The 21105-nt window shown below is 43.3% G+C and overlaps 1 protein-coding gene across 1 annotated transcript in view; it reads right to left on the bottom strand.

Annotated features, from left to right (window-relative positions):
* Positions 1-19263, bottom strand: part of KCTD15 (potassium channel tetramerization domain containing 15) — a 38146-nt gene extending 18883 nt beyond the window's left edge. Inside the window, exons 1-2 of the mRNA XM_009872306.1 lie at positions 19246-19263; positions 17614-17789 (exon numbers count right to left, since the gene is read on the bottom strand). Coding sequence (XP_009870608.1) covers positions 17614-17789; positions 19246-19263 — 194 coding nt within the window. The remainder of the gene's footprint in view (positions 1-17613; positions 17790-19245) is intronic.
* Between the last annotated feature and the right edge of the window lie 1842 nt (positions 19264-21105).

A 21105-nucleotide genomic window follows, 5' to 3' on the forward strand; every position in this document is an offset into this window, starting at 1 on the left:
CTCTTTCTGCCCAGTGTCAAGTCAGCAGAGAGTGCACATTTCAGCAAACTGTCATTAAAACGTGTCTCTTTCCTAATTTTATGGGAGGAGTGGGGAAGAAGAGAGAAATGCCCATCTGTGGATTGTGCAAGCGTGTGGGTCTGTGCTCCACTTGGGTGCTCTTCACTGGACCTGCCGCTCCTCCATCCACCCTCCTGCTCCCCTCGGTGCAAACACGCAGCAAAGCTGACACAAGCTCTGCTGCTCTCCCTGTGTTTTATACAGCCGCTGCCAGTCGTATTTGGCCTTGCTGTGGAGCTGGAAGAAGAGCAGGCAGTTGTGGGAAGTGCCACAGAGAGGAGGAAGAGGGTGCTTTAGAGCTGGGACAACAAGCATGACCTGAAACTGCCCCACGGGACACATTAGCAAAGCGACCCAGGCGTACAAGCAGAGTCCAGTCATTGCTGCCGAGCACAGTGCAGCTGCTTATCTCTTAAATATTTGCTCAAGGTGGGTAGGATAGATACTGTTATCTGCTTGGAAGAGAAAAAAATGCTGTGAATTGGAGCAGAGGTGCTTGAAAGACCAGAGTGCCTTACTCTGTGTCTGGCACTGCTGCCCGTGTAGCATTGTCCCTCGTGTGTTACTCGTCCCACTGCAAGAAAGCAACTGCCGAGAAAGAACAGGGGAAGCTGCTGGAGCGGCTGGGCCTGACCCAGGCCCCGCGTGCCCAGAGCCAGCTCTGCCAGCGCTGCCACATCCCTGCCACAGCAGCAGCAGCATGGCCTGGGGTGGGCAGTGGACAGTGCTGCCAGATCTTGACAGTTGTGTTCTTCATTTTTCCATTATTATTACTGTAAAACTGATTGGATTTGTGCATAAGTTCCCAGCAAGGCAAGCTGTAATGGAGAAAGCACTTGCAGCTGCTTTCCCCAGGGAAGTATGTTAAAACACCCAACGAGAGGAAGCTAGGGATAACCCAGCTGAGCAGCAAACGGGTGTCTTCTGCCTTCTGGCCTGACAGTAGTTATGAGGGAGAGATGTTAAAATGTTGTCTCTGCCAGTACACGTGGTTCCTCACGCCCTGTACAGTGAGGAACATGGCTAAAGGTTGCATCTGTCTGCAGCACGTTTTCTGATCTGTCTCCATTTAAATTTCAGCTATAATTAGCGTGAAAGACCATAAACAAAGCTCTGCTGTATGGCTGTACCGTACCTTCACATACTGCTACCTGACTGGTGATTTTAAGCCTCTCTCCAATTACGGGAAACTAGCACTAAGGAGAGGCCCCGTCTGGAGCGCAGGTCTGGCACACACAACCGGGCTGTGCTCTGCTGCACAAACTCTGTGCAAGCTTCGCCCTTACAGCTCTGCCACAGCTTCGATTTATCACAGATAACATCTTGACCACCTCAGATTGCTTCAGGTGTACACTTGGCTTGCAGGGTGTTTCAGCTGGGGAGAATTTTGTTTTAAGCATCTTTTAAATCTTCTATTTGGACAGTGATGAGAAAAAGGCGAAGGAGAGAATCTCAGTCTTAAATTGGGAGTATAAACTGCTGCTCTGCAAATTATGAACTCCAAGCAGCCACATGTGCTTTGGGACTGCTTCATGTGCCTGAAGAAACAGACAGGAGCCCCAAAGCGGGTTTCTGGCATAAGCAAGCCCGGGTTCCAGTCCCAAACAGAGTGCAGACATCAAGCCTGCAGTGCTGGGCAGATCACGGCTGCACACGTGCTGGAGCCACCTTGACCACTGACTCCTTCCACCACTCCTACAAGACCAGGGTGAGCACCCAAGTTTCAGCTGGGCAACCTCAGACCCTGTAGGCACTGCCTGGCCCAGCACAGGTATCACTCAGCCCCCAACCTTTCAGTCCTGATGGCACAAGCGAGTGACCACAGATACTCAAGGCAGAAGTGACCTGTGAGAACCAAATGGCCACACTACAGCCTGTAACTCCAAAACCCCTCTCTCAGTCTTTAACAGAAGCATCAAAAAGTACGGTCCGATCTCGGCATAGGGATGGAGGAGGCGACTCACGAGGTAACAGCTTTATCCATCTCCAGTTCCTACAACCTTCTGTTCCTGCCTTCCAACACTGATTGTGGAATGCCACAGGAGTTTTTTTTGAGCCATATGCTCACTTTGCAGTGCTTTTGAAGGATATTACACTCATTAACTATTAAGCACCTGAAGGAACTGCAGGATCTATTACCTAGATTTAATACTTCATATTTTGCTGTCCAGGCTAGAATATCTATTTTTCCAACAGATCAGAGCTAGTCTATATAGTATCAACATGTATTTTTAAAAGACAATAATCCATAAAGAGCATTATCATCTACCATGCAGAACCTTTCTTGGTAAGTTCTGGAAGGATTCTTTTTCTTCGTTTTTACCATGACTAAAAAGCAAGATTAGATATGTAATGGATTTTGTAGTTAAAACAAAGGCATGGACAATTATGTTTTCAGTTCTCTGTTATTATCAATTAAAGTCCACTGAAGCAACAGGTAATAAAATCCACTGAAGTGGAAATTACCTCTTATTTTTGAAACACCACAAAGCATTCATGCTAAGGAAAAGAGATCCTACAGCTCTTTCTCTTCCACCTGTTGTTAACAGCCTATCTCCACACCTAAGACACTTTGGTGGGTGACTTTAATATATAATATCATAGAAATATCTATGTATTTTAAATTTTGATACATGACACATTTTTTAATTTTTAGAGATAGTATTGCCTGTACAAGAAATTGAAAACACTAATCCCAGATAAAGAAGCCCAGCGTCTCTTCCTAAATTAAAAAGTTCTCTTAGGAGTCAAGAGCCACTCTGGTCCCTCACCCATACGGCCAAGCAGCCCATCAGGTCTTGAGGGAGGAGGAGTGGTCAAACAGTTCCAAGGAGCAGACAAGTGCAGAAGGGAACTGAGGCTTCCATGAGCCTCTCTTTTCAGGCTTTTCATTCCCACCAGGTTTACAAGGGTATTAACCCTAAAGCGTTCACCTCATTTGGATACTGGGATTAGGCCCAGCAGCACTGGCCACTCATCCCAGATTTATCAGCAGCGTGTTTGTTCCCCAGGGCCCCGCTTCTGCCACCCACCTCATGGAGCGCAAGAGCTCAGGAGCAAAGAGCTGCTTAGCCATGGGTAACGGTGGCAGAACCCAGCCCTCCATCAGGCTAACGATTTTATTTTGCCTTATTAAAGTAGCATTTGTATATTTTAGTTTGTTATTTTACCAGCTATAAAAAGACTTCGCTAAACAGTTTCTAGTATGTTAATTGCTGCATTATGAATCCTTTCATTGCATTCGGCGGATGGACACACTTACAGGCAGGGTACGCAGCCGTGCACCACCAGAATGGCACCCATTCGCTGCACACATCAGCATCCCACCACATTGGACTTGTCAGTCATGAAATGCATTTGCGGCGCTTAGTGAGAAAAAAATGTAACTTTCAAATACAGGTGCAATTTGCATTTCTCCGTTAAAAGTTCCCTGCGTGCCACTGATGTGGCTTGCTCATCCTTTGTACCAGGGACAGTGACAAACAGCCTCCCATTATTTTCTGATGCTTAACCACCCCGTTTGCATTCACCTGCTCAAGCCGAGCTGCTCTGCAGTACCCATGGCCAGAACAGATGCCTCAGACTCAACCACAGCGGGTGTGCGGACGTGTGGCAGCCCAACACGAGCAGAGAGGCTGTAGTTACTGCAGTTCAGGACCGGCCAGTTCTGCCACCCCTATTCCGAACAAGCAGTAACTACTTGGGGAGAGCAAGAAGGGCAGAATCTGGCTGACTTGCAGATTTTTTAATAAAAGTAACCAAATAATATTACAATACAGCATGAACCCTCAAAACACAGAACTTGTTAATGGTAGGAGCTTAGTATTATCCACTCAGTGAAGTACGCCGAACTCCAGATAACTTCACAGGAGTTCATACATTGCAGGTAATACCTATCTATTTGGAAATTCTTCTCTTTATTTTAAATTTTGGGCTTACAATTAAAGTTAAAAAAGCACACGTTAGCTGGATTTCCAGTATTATCATTTTTTTTCCAGTACAAAGTTCAGGTTACTTTTGCTCTTCTTGTGCCTTTGCTTCATTCTAACTGAAGTTCTGTCTAAATAGTTGGTGAAGATTAAGATATTAATCCCAATTTATATTGCACAAGTATCCTGGTTTTTATAATGCCATTGTTGCTGCTGCTCTGATCTGAGCCCTGCAGGGTTCTTGGCCTTTCATGTTTTCTTGACAGAGAATTTACACTAAATTTGGAGCACGAAAATCAATGCAGGAACAAAAATTCTCCAGTTGAAACCAAATTCCTAAACTAGCGTCTTACTTTCCCAAAGTGATCCCTAGTTTCCCAAAGGTCCCAATCCTATAAGAACTGCATTTCAGTTTAAACTCTGTGGGAGTTGCGGGCACTCAACAGAATTGTTAAAACATGAGAAGATGCACAATTCAAATACAACATTCCTGCCTATACAAGCCTTTTCTTGCTACTCCTTTAACCATCCCTTCCCACTAAATCATGGTGCTATGAGGGTGCTGATGAGAACAGGGTTGCACCAAATGCCAGCTCTCTTGCTGCTCACCCACTTGCTATAACTTCCAAGTGCAAGCTAGCTCATTATTTTTACTAAGATTTTAAAATCTGACTAGATCTGGACATTACTTCCATTACCATCACTCGACTACAACTGGGCATGTTGAGAGGTTGGAAAACATGCTGTTACTGGTTATATTTTAATATAAATGGGCTAAATCTTTGCTCACTGAAGTCAAGAGCGAAACTCCCACTGGGGCTCAGTGAAGGCAGGAAAAATTTCAAATGTAACTTGTTTACCTTTGAGGGTGTGAGTCTGCCCCTCCACATCCTTTGCATGTGTGGGTGCTGTGAAACCATTACGTTTCAGTACACGGCAGGAGAAAGAGGGACGGATACTCAAGGGCCACACAACCTTTTATAAAGTGTAAATGGTCACAGCTAACACATTCACTCTGGTACCTGCTGCTCATGTAAACAGCTGGTATATTTAATCTGCATGAGCCACAGCCCTTTACTTCTGATCCCAAACATAGAAAAACCGAACAGCTTTTTCCTACGACTTTTATTTATGTCCAGATCCACAGGAAAAAGTTCCCAGACATGGGCTGCCTGGGACTCTTCAACGTTGCAGTGTCTGGAATGAGCAGGAACACGAGGGGACCCTCAGTGCCCACGCCAGCCTCCGCTGCACCAGGACACTCTCCACTACTGTGAACAGGAATTAACCAGCCTCTCTGGGTAGTGATAAATTAGCCTTCTGCTTAAAAGAAACTGCCCACGCAGGTTGGACATCTGGTTAGTGTGCTGATCCGCTAAGCTGGTTGCTGAGAATGATAATATGGAAAAAAAATGGCTTTTCTTACATTCTTCCTCTATTCGCTTTTCCTGCAGCCCATCCTTCTGTCCTCCAATGAGTAAGCTACACCAATTTTGCCCAGTTCCAGAATGTAACGCTGCTACAATTACACTACTGTGTACACCACCAGCACAGCTCACAGCACCACTCACTCTGGCACAAAGGCATTGTGAGGAGTTACAGGCAGGGTGTAGCTGGTTACAGCACCCTGCAAGCATGTATCTGATGGGGAAGCTGCGTCCAGTTCTCTCCATCCATACTTTTGTTACTGCACTTAAAATGATGAATGAATGATGCTCCTGTTTATTCTTACATTTGATTAAGCTGTAACTAACATATTTTTCCTGGCTGTTCACTTAAAGAAACTGAACACCGCAAGAGCAATTTGTTAAAAAGCTATTTTGAAGGGAAAACAACCACCAAAGCCCATATATCCACTCCAAGTAGGACGTCGGAAAACTCGTGTAACAGTTTTTGCTGGTGAGCCCGAGCTGTTGGCACATGAAAGGCAGAAACAAAGGGGAGTTTCCAGTAGGTTTTTTGTTATTGCAGCTGGAAAGTGGGACAGAGAGGATATGTCCACTGAGAAGAGCCCAGCTCCACAGCCATGTTCCCCAAAAAAGGGGGGAGGAGGCCCTGTCTAGGGGCTATAGAGAGGGAGCCTTCACCCAAGAAGGAGACCGCAATACACCTGCTGCACAAAAGACACCTGCCCTGAAGAATTAAGTTTGGCAAAACCTTTAAAATAATAAGAAAACCTGTACCTGTGGATTCTGACAAGATACTGAAAGCTGAACCTGGCTTTTTTATATGACTCCAAGAGATTCATTCTTAAATACAATACTATGGTCATGGGTTTGATTCTGGTCACAGTGAAGTCAAGGCCAAAACATCTTTTGATTTAATTGAAAGCAGAAGCAGGCCTCCGCCTTAACCCTCATGCCTGCAAACAGAAATCAACTGGATGTGAACAGAAGAGGAAATACGTTTGGAACTGGTTACAAATCCATGTGTGATTTTTTTTTTCCTTCTCCCTCTGTAAAATTAAAAAGCGGTCATTGAATTTGTTTCCTCATTCAACAGCAGTGTTAAGTACTACTGGCCCAAATTCAGCCCTCGTTCCCTCCCAGACAACCCCTGCACAAGCAGAAGACACAGTTTCTCTATTGTCATCCACTGGTTCCCATGGAGTTCCACCAGCCAAATTTGTCCGTGAAATTGTATGTAAGCTTTGCAATCGCAGAATTTAGGCAAGCGGTTTCCCGGAAGGCACACCACATTCCCCAAATGCCAAAGCTGAAGCCTTTGGGGTAAATTGTACTGGTACAACTTGTTGGCATAACACAGTATGACATCAAAGAGGTTAAAAAGAGTCCCTGGTTTTCATTGTCTGCTTTGTCAAGAGAAAGAGATTTTGCTGCTGCAAAAGCATCTACCAGATCTAAACAGATTACCTGCAGCACTGGTAGCATCTGCACTCCATTAGGAGAGAGGCGTAACAGGAGCCTGCCCTTTGGACTGGTATTCCTTCAACATTTCAGCTTTACGGTGCAAATCTCAGTTTCCAATGCTTCCCAACTGATCCCTGCTGAGTCTCACCAAGAGTAACGGTGCAACTGCTGTATAATAGCTTCCCAGCATCCATCTGCAGGACTCCATTCAGGTTTTGCTTTATGTGGTCCTCAGCAGATAAAAAAGCAGCAATTTTAGCCTTTGAACGCGTACCATACTGCAGCAGAGCGAAATCAACACAGTACAGGTGAACACCAGGATACCTCTGCTCAGCCTATCTGTCCTGATGCCCAGCTCTGACAGACACACAGGCAGTCGCCACAGTGACTGCATCAATAAGGAATGCAGTCGTGCACGCATGCGAAACTAATAGCCATCCTGCCTGGCCGAGTTTCATTTGAGAGCAAATCAGGTAAAAACAAAAAGCAAGGCCCTCTCACATGTTTCTAGATATCATTTGTTTTTTAAGCATCGAAGAATGAAGTACATGCTAATCATCGCAGATGAGGTGAAGGGGTAGGTAGCTTGGTGGACAGAGCATGGAGATACCAGTTTATAACTCTGGAGTTTAATTCCAGCTCTGCAGCTTCTCCCAGCTATCAAATTGGGTTAGGAGAGCCACCAGCTCGGTGCACCTCTCTACCAGTGGAGTTATACCCAGGATAAGAGTGACTGACAATACTGACCTGCTTCAGTCACCAATTACCCACTGAATGTCAGCGCAGCATAAGGGAACAAACTGATGTGCTGCAAGGATTAGATATATTCATCAATTTACTACATTCGGCGAAGTCAATGTGGCGAGCAGCAGCATGGGGCATGACCTGTGGCAGCTACAGCCTGGCATCATCCACACCGTCTTGTTACTCTGTGCTCGTCTTGTTACTCTGTGCTCGAGAGATCTAGTCTCCCTTATGCTTTCGCATATGATCCTGTGTTTGCATGCCTGCATATTTCTTCTATTTAAATATGCACTTTGTTCTTAAAGATTTTATTAACCCATGAATATATTAATTCTGATTTCAGTTACACAGGTACAAATTTGGAGTAACTCCTTCAAAACCAGCAGAGTCATCTCTTTTGGAAGGCTGGCTGACCTGGAAAGGTACGTGCATGCACCCATAGGTGCATGATGCTTTGTCTTCATTTGCCTGTTGTTTTTTACACCTTCAGATGTTTTTGAGACCAGACACTGTGTATACCCGACAAAAGCATCTTACTACAGTATTCAGGTTCTCGGAACTCCTCTCCACACACCACATCAGTATACATCCCTGGTGTAACTCCACAGACATCAGCAGGATTACACTAGGGATTATTTTGGGCCAGGTTTATTATTAGGCCAGTTTTCCAAAAGAATAGGGCTTATTTTGTTTCCATTTAAACTTAAGTTAAAACTCTTACTGACTTCATGGAAGAGAGATTTGGCCCAACGTACCAATATCTAAACCATCTCCATTTATTTCAGTAAAAGTAGGCAAGGAATTAATAAGGTCCAATATATTTTTAAATCTTAGATTTCATAAATGATCACAAGCATGTAGGTCACAATATATACACAGAACGACACCTACGACAACCACCACTGGGATCATTAAAATAATTAAGTTAGGCCTAGAGACAAATTCATTTCATAACATGTTCCTTACAAAACAGATACCCCCTTGCTTCATAATCTAGGGAGTCTGTTTTATAAACTTCCTAAGTAGTTCATGAAATATCCCCCTAAGCAGACCAGGTCTACTTGACATTGCAGGGTCTTTTTAAATCAAAAATTTATAAACCAAAAGACAAACACCAGTGACATGTATTCAGAGACCAAACAAAACGAGGTAACGCCTCATCTACTCCACTGGTCCAGTGGTTAGCTGTGACCTCAGGACACGACTTCCAGTACAAAGCTACCGAATACATGTCTTTACATAACTGCTCTCCAGCAACCAGGGAGCTGGGTGCACAGCACGGTGCAGTAGTGATCAATAAAGGAGATTGCCCTTTGCTTTAAGTGTAAAGCTTCTACACCTGTGAACCTGAGCACAGGTGCAGCACTTTACACCACGCTCATCAGCGGGAAACAGCCTCCACCAGCAGCATGTAAAAGGAGGAGAGAGTTGCTCCATCAGCATCCTATGGGAGTGGTTTCTCAAAATATGCTTTTCATGATACCAACCTGAAAATGACTGCTCAAAAATACTTGAATTGTGCTGCTGGCACCCAAGTGCCCTGTCAGGTGAGTGGTAAGCAAAAGTAGCAATGAAAGAAATGACGAAGTACTTGACCAGCTAACCTCAGAAACTGCTACAGACACTGAATTTTTGGCCTGCTTGGTTGCTGGGTTCTCTCTGTGAGTTTTAGTAAATCAGTCTAATTTTCAGTCTGTTGTAAGCAGGAAGGGTGGGAATTACTAATGTACCAAGTTTAACTCCACTATAAACATGTTACCATTGCAGAAGAAGAAAAAGAAGAGCAGAAAACAAGACAAGGTCGGCTGGGTTTTGCCCTGAAGTTACTGGAGCCACTCTTCACTGTTCAACTTCTGGACTCCTCTCGGAGGCCGTAAGTGACATCTCTCCTGATCACAGCCAGGCTGCATGAGCTGTATGGAGATGCCTGTTCTTCCTTTTGACTAGCCAAGCCAAATAAGCTAGTTCCTGGGTAGGAATGTGCAATTTTCTCAAGTTCAGGTTTTTTGAACAGCCTGTGCCAAGCATAGCACTGCAGCCTTAATTTTATTTCTGTAAGTCAAGTGAGTTGATTTGCTATCTTCTCCTCTCCATTTCTAGCTTGGTCTGTCTCTTCCTAGGTGCAGTAATACCCATTTATGTCTAGAAGCCCACACAACCCAGGCTGTATACAGAAAAATAGTAATTTCCAAAAAAGCATTCATCAGAGGATACCTAGGAAGTATTTTCTTGTCTGTTTGATCAAATATTCCAAGTAAACACACAAATAGCTCATTCATTGACAGGGCCCGATCTCAGCACCCAATTACACTGAGATTTGTACTCCCAAAGGGTAACTCTGCTTTCCTCTCTAGAGCCTGCAGGCAGTCCCAGGGCAGCGGCTGTGCTGGGCAAGGCAGTGGTTATGAAGTCCTGTAAGGAGTAAACACCTTTATCACAGCAGACAGCTCAGCTCTGCTGTGGCTCCCTACATGCTAGTTAGTAGGAAGTCCTGGAGAGCTGGACACAGACAGGTTCTTCAGAATCACTTTACACCTAAATTCCTTACCTCCTATTTCTCCAAGTCACTGGAGTGAAGGGTTAGGGTTAAAGGAACTACTCTCCTTTATCTCCAAAGCTACTGCTTCAGCTGTGCAACAACAGCCCTGGGTAATGCGAGGAATCTGCTATCCTGCTGAGCTTCCACGGGCTCTCATAGGCCCTGAATCTGGGACTTCTTCCCCGTTAGTGAAAACTAGAGACAGGACACCTAACATCATCGTTTCCAGCTGTAATTGCATCCCTGTGACAGTTTGTTTTTATTTTCCATAGAGGTCAAGCCATGCACCCCTCCTCTGGCACAAGTCATGCCCTTGTGCTCACAGTCCTGGGTCTGGTGTGACTCCCACCATAGTAGCTTGGCCAGTCTGTCTGCAAGAGGCAAGGATTCCTCACCTCAACCCACCGTGCCCTGCCCAGGAGCTGCGCTGGATGTGTCCTCGCCGCGACACACATCTGCCCATAGGAATGAACACTTCACGCCTTTCCCAGAGCTTATCAACGTGCTGCATGGACTTGTGTCACCTCAGCCTCGCAGCAGCCGTGCCAAACAGCAATACCTGGCTTTGCAGATGGAGGAAGACTGGTCCATTTCACAGTCTGATAGGCAGCCTGGCAACAAGAGCTCCTTCGCTTGCTCCAGCTCCCTCTCCAGTAAGTGCAACATCCGCAGGCAGACTGGGGGGAGACAGAGGATAGGAAGGCAAAAGGCCCTTTTTGAGGGTTTTTTCCTTAAGGGTTCTGCTGCTTGGAAACCAAAGAGAGATTTTCCCAGTCAAGAACCAAGTAAGAAAAATCTCTAAATTGCAGGTGTGTGAAATGAAACCAAAAGTTATTTTAATCTCCATGGCAATCCTTGTGTTAATTCAGGAAAGGTGCTGCATAGAACCAAACCCTCAGTTCCTTTACTTGTTCTCAGCTGCAGCACATACTTAATTGCCTTAAGGACCGGCAGAGCCCCACGGGGCCCCTGGCAGGCTCACCCCTCTCTGCAGAGCTGGCGCGCAGCGTCCTTATGCGTGCGCAGTGCTCGTGCCCTGTACCCATAACCTCCACCTCTGAGCATTTGTAATGTGCAGGGAGAACACTTGCTCCTGCCTCTTCAGGTGTTTTGCTTTAAAGTCCATGTACAGTGTAAGTTCACAATGCCTTTTAAAATTAATGAGCTTTGCACTGCAGCTCACGTGCCAGATGCATTTTGTAGCACTTTGCCTGAATGTGGGCTGCTGGCTCCAACTCCAAAACTCTTTGCTTTTTGGGTAATACACAACAGCTCATAGCTTGTAAGAGTCAGAGCCTGGTGTCACCCCACAAGCAGGGCTCTCCACAGCTGACCTCAGTGGGATGAGTGGTATGTTAGCATGTGGAATGTAAGAGTCATTTAGCGGGCACACAGGGATGAGAGAGGGACTGAAGAAGGACAAGCAACCGTACAGATGCCAGGTGGGAGAGCAGCATGGAACGGCAGTGGCATGTAGCGGTTTGGGAAGCACCCAAGTCAGGATGGATGCTACCAGTGCCACAGTGGTGCGGGACTGGCTGGCAGGAGGCTGGGCTGGCCCAGGAGAGCTGGCATCACTTCTGCTCCAGAAAAGGGATCCTGCCCTCGAATGTGCTGTGCCTGCACAGCCACCAACAATCTCTGGTTATGAACAAATCTGGTCATCACTCCACTTATCCTGTCCAGAGTACAAGCTTTGTTTAAGGACTGCTTTACACCCTAACTGCCAGCATTCGGTAAGTGACAAAATTTGCTAACTGGATGTTGTTTTCAGGCAAAAATGTCAATAATACACAGATCTTATGAGAAATAAGCAAATAAGCTCATTGATCCTACATAAGCAAGAAATGTGAGATGTTCTCAGATACGTTAAACTGCAGAATTATACATCCTGAACATATCTAAATTAAGAATTACGTTGCTCCCTCCCAAGAAGTGTAAAGTAGAACCAGTATGGAGCCTACAGTGTAAAGGCTGATGTGGCAAATCTCTTGTAGATCCTGGCAGCAGGTGTGTTTGAGCTTATGAAGCCACTGTATGTGGCTTTATGGGGTCAGTAATCATGTTCTATCAGGTGTAACAGAAGGGCCCTAAAACTTGAAGAAGAGCATTCACCTGAATTTGGCCCAGCCTGATGTGGCTGCAGAAAAAAGGGGAGAATTAGATCTCGGTTGTCAGTGCTGAGCTCCAGCAGCCAGAGATGAAGGCGCTGGAAGAAAAGGTAGGGGAATTAGAAAACACAGAGCAACTAGAATCAGAGGGTTATGCTTGGTAGGAGAGCTTGTCTAAAGGTGGGTCTATAGAAGAATGAGTTTATTTTGACAAGAAACATTCAGGAAAGACATGTGCTTTAGGGAACTCCTTTGTAAATCACCAAAAAAGCCCATGGGTTCAGAGGAAAGTGAAGCAGGGATATGCCTAGAAAACTCTACTATGCCTTGAACAGCTAAGGTAATCAGTTTCTGAACAGTTAATAAAGGCTGTGCTGCTTTTCTTTGTAGGACAGAGCCTTCAGAGAAGGGGGTGTTAAAGCCCAGGTGCCCCAAAAGCAACGATCACGACATGCACCATGTGAGCACTGGCTCAGCATGCCTTGGGCCGCGGGGCCAAAAAGCTCCGTTTGCCTAAAGAGGAAAGGCTGGGAGCAGAGAGGTTCCAAACACGGTGCCCTACAAACTGCCAGGGCAGGCTCCCTGGGGTCTGTGCCCCCACACTATTCTCACCCAGACATCACCGCTTCAATTAAAATTATTCCTAACACCACAGAAAGCATGAGATTTTTATAAATACCTTTCAAACAAAAGAACATACTTATCTTTAATAGAGGGTTATACAACAAATACCAGTTAACCAAGAATGTAAGGTAAATGTATTTGCCTTTGGTAGCAAACAACTCACAAGAGCTCACAGCAAGTTCTCTCAGTCAAAAACACTATTCATGGCTGTGAAAAGGACAGGCTGCCAAGGAAAAATCTTGTTCTTCTTTCTAACAGAAGCTCAAAGTGATAGCAAAATTTCCAGTGAAACCAAGAAGCTAGGGCTTGCTGTGTTTTACAGGAATTTGGAACTTCTTTTCCACTTGAAGGCAATGATCTATCTGCCACTGAGTTCAGAGGGACTAAGACTGGAGGATCTGGCAATGTCTTTGGGTGTTCCTGACTGCACATTAGGAACTTGGGACTTTTGGTGCGGGGTTGTTTTTTAAATGTAAGAATTATATCACTCCCTTGGATAAATACAATTTGCAACTCACTTTATAGATGTGCTAGAGCTTCTGCAGCCTTTACAATCTGTCATGTAAATCCATATTCAAGTGTCAATGTGTGAAAGGGCTGCTTAGAGGTCCTCTGGGTGAAAACATAAATGGCATTTCTAGAGGAAATGCTCTCAAAGATTAGTAGGTTTGTCTATTTAGCCAGTTACTTTAGAAATAAGATAGTAATGGTAAGAGTCACCAGACTGAATTCAACAGGCTTTTTTCTTTATGCCTGTAACTCGCAATTTGACCAGAGTCAGGAGTTTTGGTGGGTGAACCTGCTGAAAATAAACTATAGAAAATGAGTCTCAGACGCAGGTAGACAATGTCATCCTCTTTGTACCTCCAAAGCTTGTTAACTTTAATGACAATTTTGGGTACGTGTGGAAAGAAGCCTCAAGCAGCTACAGGGAGAGATTAATAATATTATTTCTGAGATAATTTCTGTGACCACCATCATTATAGGGGCCGGTTAGCTCAGTCAGTTGAGCGTGGCGCTAACAACGCCAGGGTTGCGGGTTCGATTCCTGTTCGGTCCCATGTGTTGTCTGATCTAGTCAAGAGGTGGCCTCCCTGGCGACAGGGAGGCTGGATTAAATGATCTCTAAGGTCCCTTCCAGCCTAGGCTGTTCTCTGAGTTTTCAAATTATGCTATTGATCACCATTTCTTTTTTATGTTTCTTATTTTCCTTGCCTTTCACCCTCTGAAAGGCCAGCTTTCTTCCTCAGATCATATTTCATTCAAAAAGCCAGCTGGTAAGGTACGTAAGAGTAGTGCACAAGGTGAGTGTGAGTGGTTTAGAAACCACCTTTGACAGTGGCTGTTGACCCCTCCTCTCCTAGTGATGCACTGCCCAAGTTTCCTCCTTTTTAGAGTACAGAATTTACGTAGTCCATGCAAATTTACTGGGAACAGGGCATTTACCCCCTTTAATGCCTAATCTGGCACCCTTTACTTATGCAAATTCAATCAATGGACAAATGCTCTTCTCTTAGCAGCTGCACTAATACAAACAACATCAAAGACTTTGTCAAAGTTGCTCTAAAACAACTCCGGAATCACTGAAATGCAAGATTTGGCCTCCGAATCATCAGCCATTCATTCGAGTAAAACCTCCAGAATTGGGTCCTTTCTCTCCCCAAATTAGAGCCAACCACATAACCTGGGAACAGCCAAGCAGAGCCAGCTGAGTGGGCTTAGCACAGTCAATCCTAACAAATTACAATAAGAAATGTATCACGCTGCCTGCTGTCAGGTGTAATTTATATCATACCAGAGGGGTGACTAGAGAGCAGGTATAGGCAGGAACTGGTCATACCTATACTTGTTCCTGCTGGGCCTGATCTGGCAAGCTGCTGGGAGCTCTTCCCTCCCACTGAAGACAACAAGAACTGAGTCTGTTCAGGACCTAACAGGATTGGGCCTCCTCAAAATAATACGAAAGGATAAACATATTTTGATGATTATTTTTTTTCCTATTTTCCATTAGCATGTGATGTCTCTGTATACGCATGTCCTGACTGTATTTATATACATGCTCGCAGTCTGTATGTGTCCTTAAATGTGCATGTACAGTATATGCCACAAGCTAAAAGCCTACTCAGGACTTTGGACTACAGAGAGAAAAACAGAGACTGTAACACAAACGGTAAGTTTAATCCCACAGCTTTCAGCTTTAGTGAGTGCAAACTATTTTACATGACTGGAGCTAAGATTCAGCTAAGCATTTCAGCATACGCTTGCATCTTCTGCTGAAATACAATCTACAAATGTTTGATTTCTTAAGATCTGAAGCTTTTAAACTCACACGTAAACCAAGAGTTTAATATGCTGTCTAAAATAATCCATAAAGCTCTGTGTGCGGGTGAGTATGGCCGTGCCTATATGTGCATGTTATCTCTAAGCACAAGCTAACAGTGCTCTGGCATTATTTCCAGATTTGCTCAGAAAAACTCTCTCCTTCCTCCTGCACCTGTGAGAGACCCGGGATTCCTCTTCCAGCCAGACCACTGCAAAGACAGTCTGTGCCTTACAGAAGATGCACACCAGGACACCAAAGCACCATCAGGAGCTTCAGCCATCCCCACTGAAATAAATAACTGCAAGTACTTTGCCTTAACCAGGAATGAGAGCAGGCCAGACTCAATGAAGGGTAACCAACCAAGTCTACTATGCAGCACTGCAGAAAAAAAACCACCAAATTTAAATAAATAAATAATTGGAAGACTAATAAATTAAGGTGTACCCTTCATCCAGCTTCACAAGGTATGTAGAAATATGTCTTGGGATGCAGGCGAAGGGATATCTTTTGCTATAAAAATGTATTTGATTTACAGGTCTCATTCTGTAAGCTCTTACTCCAGTGAGAACTGAAATTTGAGCAGCCGAAAAGCATTCAAGCCTTACGAGGTAACACAGCAATACAAATGAAAGACAGTACACACAAAACATCAGGCAGCATGTGAGGTCTGGTCAGTCACAATTTTGTACTTTCAGTTAAACAAAGTACCAGGTTTGAAGTAGGTTTTTGCTATTTACGAAACGAGGCGGGGAGGGGGGGGAATGAAAAAGAGGTTTTGGATCAGTACTCCATTATCTTTAAATAAAAACTGTGAATTTATATATATTCTCCCGAAGCTTCCATAACTGAAGCTTTTATTAAGTAAGTCTGACATGCGGTATTTTTAAAATAGTGTAAGCAGTGATATTTTAAAATGTGGAAACAAACGTTCTACTCTGTTACAAGTGCTGAATCTTCTCTGTATTTTTTATACTATGAAGCATTTGTCTGCTTCTCCGTTATAAATCTTTTCCCACTGAACAGATTTCTTCTCTGTGACTAAAGTAGTACCCACACAAACATCATTAAACAGGTACTTCCCAGAAAAATCATATTGTTTTGGCTTGACCATAAAATATAGGTATAATTGGTTTTTTTCCACGGAGAACTTCAGTAGCTCTCTTTCCTTGGAATGAAATCACAGCCATATGCTTTATGACATCAGAAGCGTTTCAAGGGGTCTCCATCAATGTCATTTATTGCTTGGGAATCTGCCAAATCTGTGCAAAAATCCCTAGTTCTTTTAAAGGAAAAAGTCTTCAAATGAATCTAGAGCTTATACTGGTTGTCCTACCAAAAAAGTAAATCTGTCCCTTATGGAAGTACTGGCCATGCATGTAGCAAAACCTCTGGCAATGAAACCTGCTGACCTGGGCTTTGTTTTGCTTTTGAGTCAATAGTGCCTCTTTTAACCAGCCTGCAGGGCACTCTGACACTGCGCATCCACACCTTCTCCTGGTTAGTAGGTATGAGGCACTTACTTCTGAAAAATAAGCAGCCTGAATGACAAAAAGCTGAACTGGTTTAGTGATCGTAACTGTAAATCAAGGTATGCCTTAACGTACTGCTCCAACAAACGTGTTTTAACCCGGAACACAGCGGTCCCTGCCACGCTACCATCACAGGCCTGATGCTGCCCAGGGTCCCCCATCCTTTATGGTGCCCGGTACCCCGCGGGACTGGGAGCTGGGCAAATAATAAAGAGACTCTATGTCATATACACAAATACCGTGTCATGCCACATCTATTCGTAATCTGGAATCTACTCAGAGATAATACTGGGCAGATGTGAATAAATTTTGCCAGACGTGTCACCACGCTGCCCAGCACGAATCAGCTACCTTTAAGCATGCGAAGATTCAATCCAACCCTCAGCTGCAAGCAGACAGAGCAGGTCAGCTGGCCACTGCCCAAAGGGATGACCGCTGAGGCACACAGCTCTCACTGCAGTTAGGATTTTGGCTGGCCAGAAGAAGCATCTGTTAGTCCCTGTGTAACAGAACTGTTCTGTTTTCTTAAGGAAGGAAAAAAAGGATTTTTTTTTTCCTCCTAAACCTGCAAGAAAGAAGTTGCTCGGTACAGTTGGAAATAATCTAGGGCAGTGCACCAACAGGTGCTTCAAATGTATCAGCAGAGCACAGAAGATGTTGAGAGGGAAAATGAATAGACTCTCTAAATAATACATAAATTTTACAGTCTTTTTTTTTCTGTAGAACCTCAGTGAAGTTACTGTATAAATCGGAAACTGAATTATTCATAAGTGGTGAATATATAATAAATCGTATTTCGCACTGAAATATTCCTCACAGGTACATGCCTCTTCCCATGCAATGAAGAGAAACGGGTAGCGAGTCTGAAAACACCAAGGTCCTACCTGGAGTCTGGGTACTTCGTCAAGGTAGCCAGGCTGCTGGTGTACATGTGTCCTCCTACATCGATGTGCACGGGCGCGTTCGACTTGGTGAGTTGAGCTGGGAGAGGAATTCCTTGAGCCGCCAGAGGAGAAACCGGGGACCGTGTTAGAGACAGACGGGACATGCTTCTTCCCTCCTGCAAAGGGAAGGCAAAGAAGAACAGTTTCTCTTAAACGTAGCAGTGTGTTACCTTTCTTTCCAGTGTGATCACAGATCTAATCAGATCATTTTTGCATCTGCCTGATCACATATTCAGCTAACAAATTATTGCCACCACTGTAATTAAGTGTATTTGCATCATTTTCTTCAAAGTACCAGAGGGGAAGAGAAAGATGCTTATTAGCAATAAGAAATCAAGAAAAAAAATTTTCAAGGTGTCAGCCTCAAGGGGCATAAAACAAACTGCAAAATTCTAATTAAAGGTCGTGGGCTTATGTGTTAGATGTGAAATATCCCCTGACAAACGAATAACCAATTTGTGAATTGGGATTCAGGGGGTTTTGCAAGTTTGTCTCAGTAACGAGACACCTCTAAATTAGTGACTTCCTCAGTACCTAGGGCATTTAGTTTATACATGTAGTAAATTTCACATCACACTAAGATCAATTTCAGGTTTATTTTCAATAATTGTGAAATAAATTGATAATGTTCAGTTAAGCCTTAATATTAGACGTAAAGAACTAATAAATTTTCAAACTGAAAGCAATGAATACCTGGAAGCAGTGAAAACAGGAAGATATATAAACTGCCCCATGTCCATGCTTTCACGACACGACATGTTAGAAATTACTGTACAATCTGGCATGTGAAATCAAAAATTCGGCAATCCATGTAGTGTTTACTGCCCTAAAAATATCTGCAAAATTAAGTGAAATTTCTGAATTGAGTCCAAAAATCTTCGGCTGATGTCTACATCAAAATATACTGAAAAATACTGAAATGCCTTAAAAATTAACAGGACAACCACAGCAAAAGACAATTCCTCAATTCCTTTCTGCAAGAAAAGCACAGCTTACTTTGCATGGAACGTGTGTCTCAAAGCTGATTTCAGTTAAATCGCTATAAACGGCATACATGTCAAACGGAAAAAAACCTTCTATGAAAGTTTAAGAAAATATCCATCCATTCTCCCCCTTATGGGTAAAGCAACATATGCAAAACATTACAGTTGAAGACATTTCTGAATATACTCTAATTTTTCTTGGTATTTTGTTCTGCAAGCATGCTACCAAGCACCCAGGCTCTTCCTTATATCTGACAAGCACTCCACATGCAGCATTGCAAAGTGAATTCCTGTCTCTCCCACGTTACTTTGACAATGTTTCTTAGAAATCTAAAGCTGCTCTTGCCTTTCTCTTAGCAGTATTTTGCCCAAGATGCTTGGCTACACCACTCAATGAGCATACAATTAGCAACGTTCTTTGTAAAAAAAAAAAAAAATAATAATAATTCTGAGCTGAATTAGAAAAGGACTGAAAAACCTTAATACATCCAGACAGCTTCATAAAGTCATCACAACATTTCCATTCACTGTATTTCATCTGGGTTAGCTCCTAAGAATTTCCTGCATCTACAGCACAGAAATACATCACCCCATTATGAATCCACATCCTTTTCTCTTCGGAGGCTGGACGGACATCTGCACTGAACACGAAGCAAATACCAACTCTGTCCTAGGACTTCTGTGTCAGCCGATACGAAATTGGGCATTAACATTTTTAGTACAGCACCACCTTCAAGGAAAGTGAGTCCTTTCATGACTGAAGACGTTGCTTTCTTGTTTCCCACAAGAGCCTGTTGTGGGCAATCTTCAGCAAATATGTCATAGAGCATAAATAAAAGCACTAACTTTTAAAAACAACGTAGTATGTAAGTACCTACAGTATTTTAGTGATGTGTTTACTAAGCTGTGGGTGCCTCATCTGCCTGCCAACACAGACAAAGGGCTTTTTTTTTTTCTTACCAAGGAGCACTGTAAACTCATGTTCACTCTCTACTTCTTCACTTAAATGAAAGGGTCAGAAGATCCAGGCTGAATGTCAACCCTGTCTTTGTTCAGACTCCAACTATTATGACTAATGATAAAGGTACAGACCTTGCACTGTACGGAGCTGCCTTAGAAATAAATCTCCCTCAGTTTCACAAAACAAGTGCCTAATTAGGGCTCATCTGCACCCCTTGTTACAATTTCCAAATGAAATCAAAGGACTTCCAGTCCTCTGTAAACGCATCTTACATTTAACCGTTTGTCTTGAAATACAGACTTCAATTTTAAAATATGCACAGATAGCTAAAGATCAAGTGATCTGAATCTATTTGTGCATATTTAATCACTGCTGCTATCTTAGGATTTTGTTTAATGTTAGTATACCAGTAAATTCCTTGATCTGTAAAGACTCTGAGATTCTCAGTGAGGCCATACTCACACAGTAGATATTTAATTTATACTATTCACTGGAGGGACCTTTTGAACAATCCTCTGCTTTTGGCATCTCTCGGCTAGAGCATGTGTTGAAAAAACACTTAATTATAGAAAATCACTGGAAAGCTAAAATAGTTCTCAAACTTTCATGGCTTTTCATACTTACTGAGGGTGCCACTGGCTTTTTGGGGGAGGGGAGGAGAAGGGGAATTAAAACACAGGCTTTTCCCCTGGCTGAAGAGGATTCGTATTAAAAAAAATGAATCCTACATTTTTATTAAAGTTGTGGAATTCAATCATTTTCGCATAGGCAAATTATCAAGGGGCGTAATTGCTAAGAACTACGTAAAGGGCACTGAAAACACTCCTATTGCTCAGAAAAAATAAATGTCCCCTATTTCTTAAGGTACCATAACCCTATTTCTAATGACGCCTTCCTCTTCTTTATGTAAAACACAGCTAAAATTCATCACACTGAGTAATGTACTTATTTTATGCACAAAGCAAAATCCTAAACGTATTTATCCAGTAAAGTCTTTATGCACATATTTTCTAATACTGATGTGAAAATTAAAACCTTAAGGGTAAATATCGCAGAAACACTAACAAACTTCATTTATTAAACCATGTAAAATAATCCTTGCTCTTTAGTTGCCTACAACAGGATACAGCATCCCAACTAGTGGCACTGGCAATAACCCTACTCTAATAAGTAACACAGGAACCTGCTAAAGGCAAAATCAATAGAGCCTGATTCCCAAATTATGTGAATATTTAGTTTTTCAAACATTACACACCAAGATCTTCCAGAGCCAGCTTATCTTTTTCTGCCTTTCTAAGCTAACTGCATAAGTACTGCTTGTAAAAACTATTTGCCCATGCAAAGTGAAATAATCACAATGCCATGCTCATTTACACACAAAATGATTTTGTGTCCCATTGTGCTCACAGTTGTTCAGCTCTCTAGGGGTGATTAAACTAGCTATGCTGCTACAGCTTGAGATGATTTCACTGAATCGTTTCTCCATGA

This window comes from Apaloderma vittatum, unplaced genomic scaffold (assembly GCF_000703405.1).
Source record: "Apaloderma vittatum isolate BGI_N311 unplaced genomic scaffold, ASM70340v1 scaffold31036, whole genome shotgun sequence".
Classification (NCBI taxonomy): domain Eukaryota; kingdom Metazoa; phylum Chordata; class Aves; order Trogoniformes; family Trogonidae; genus Apaloderma; species Apaloderma vittatum.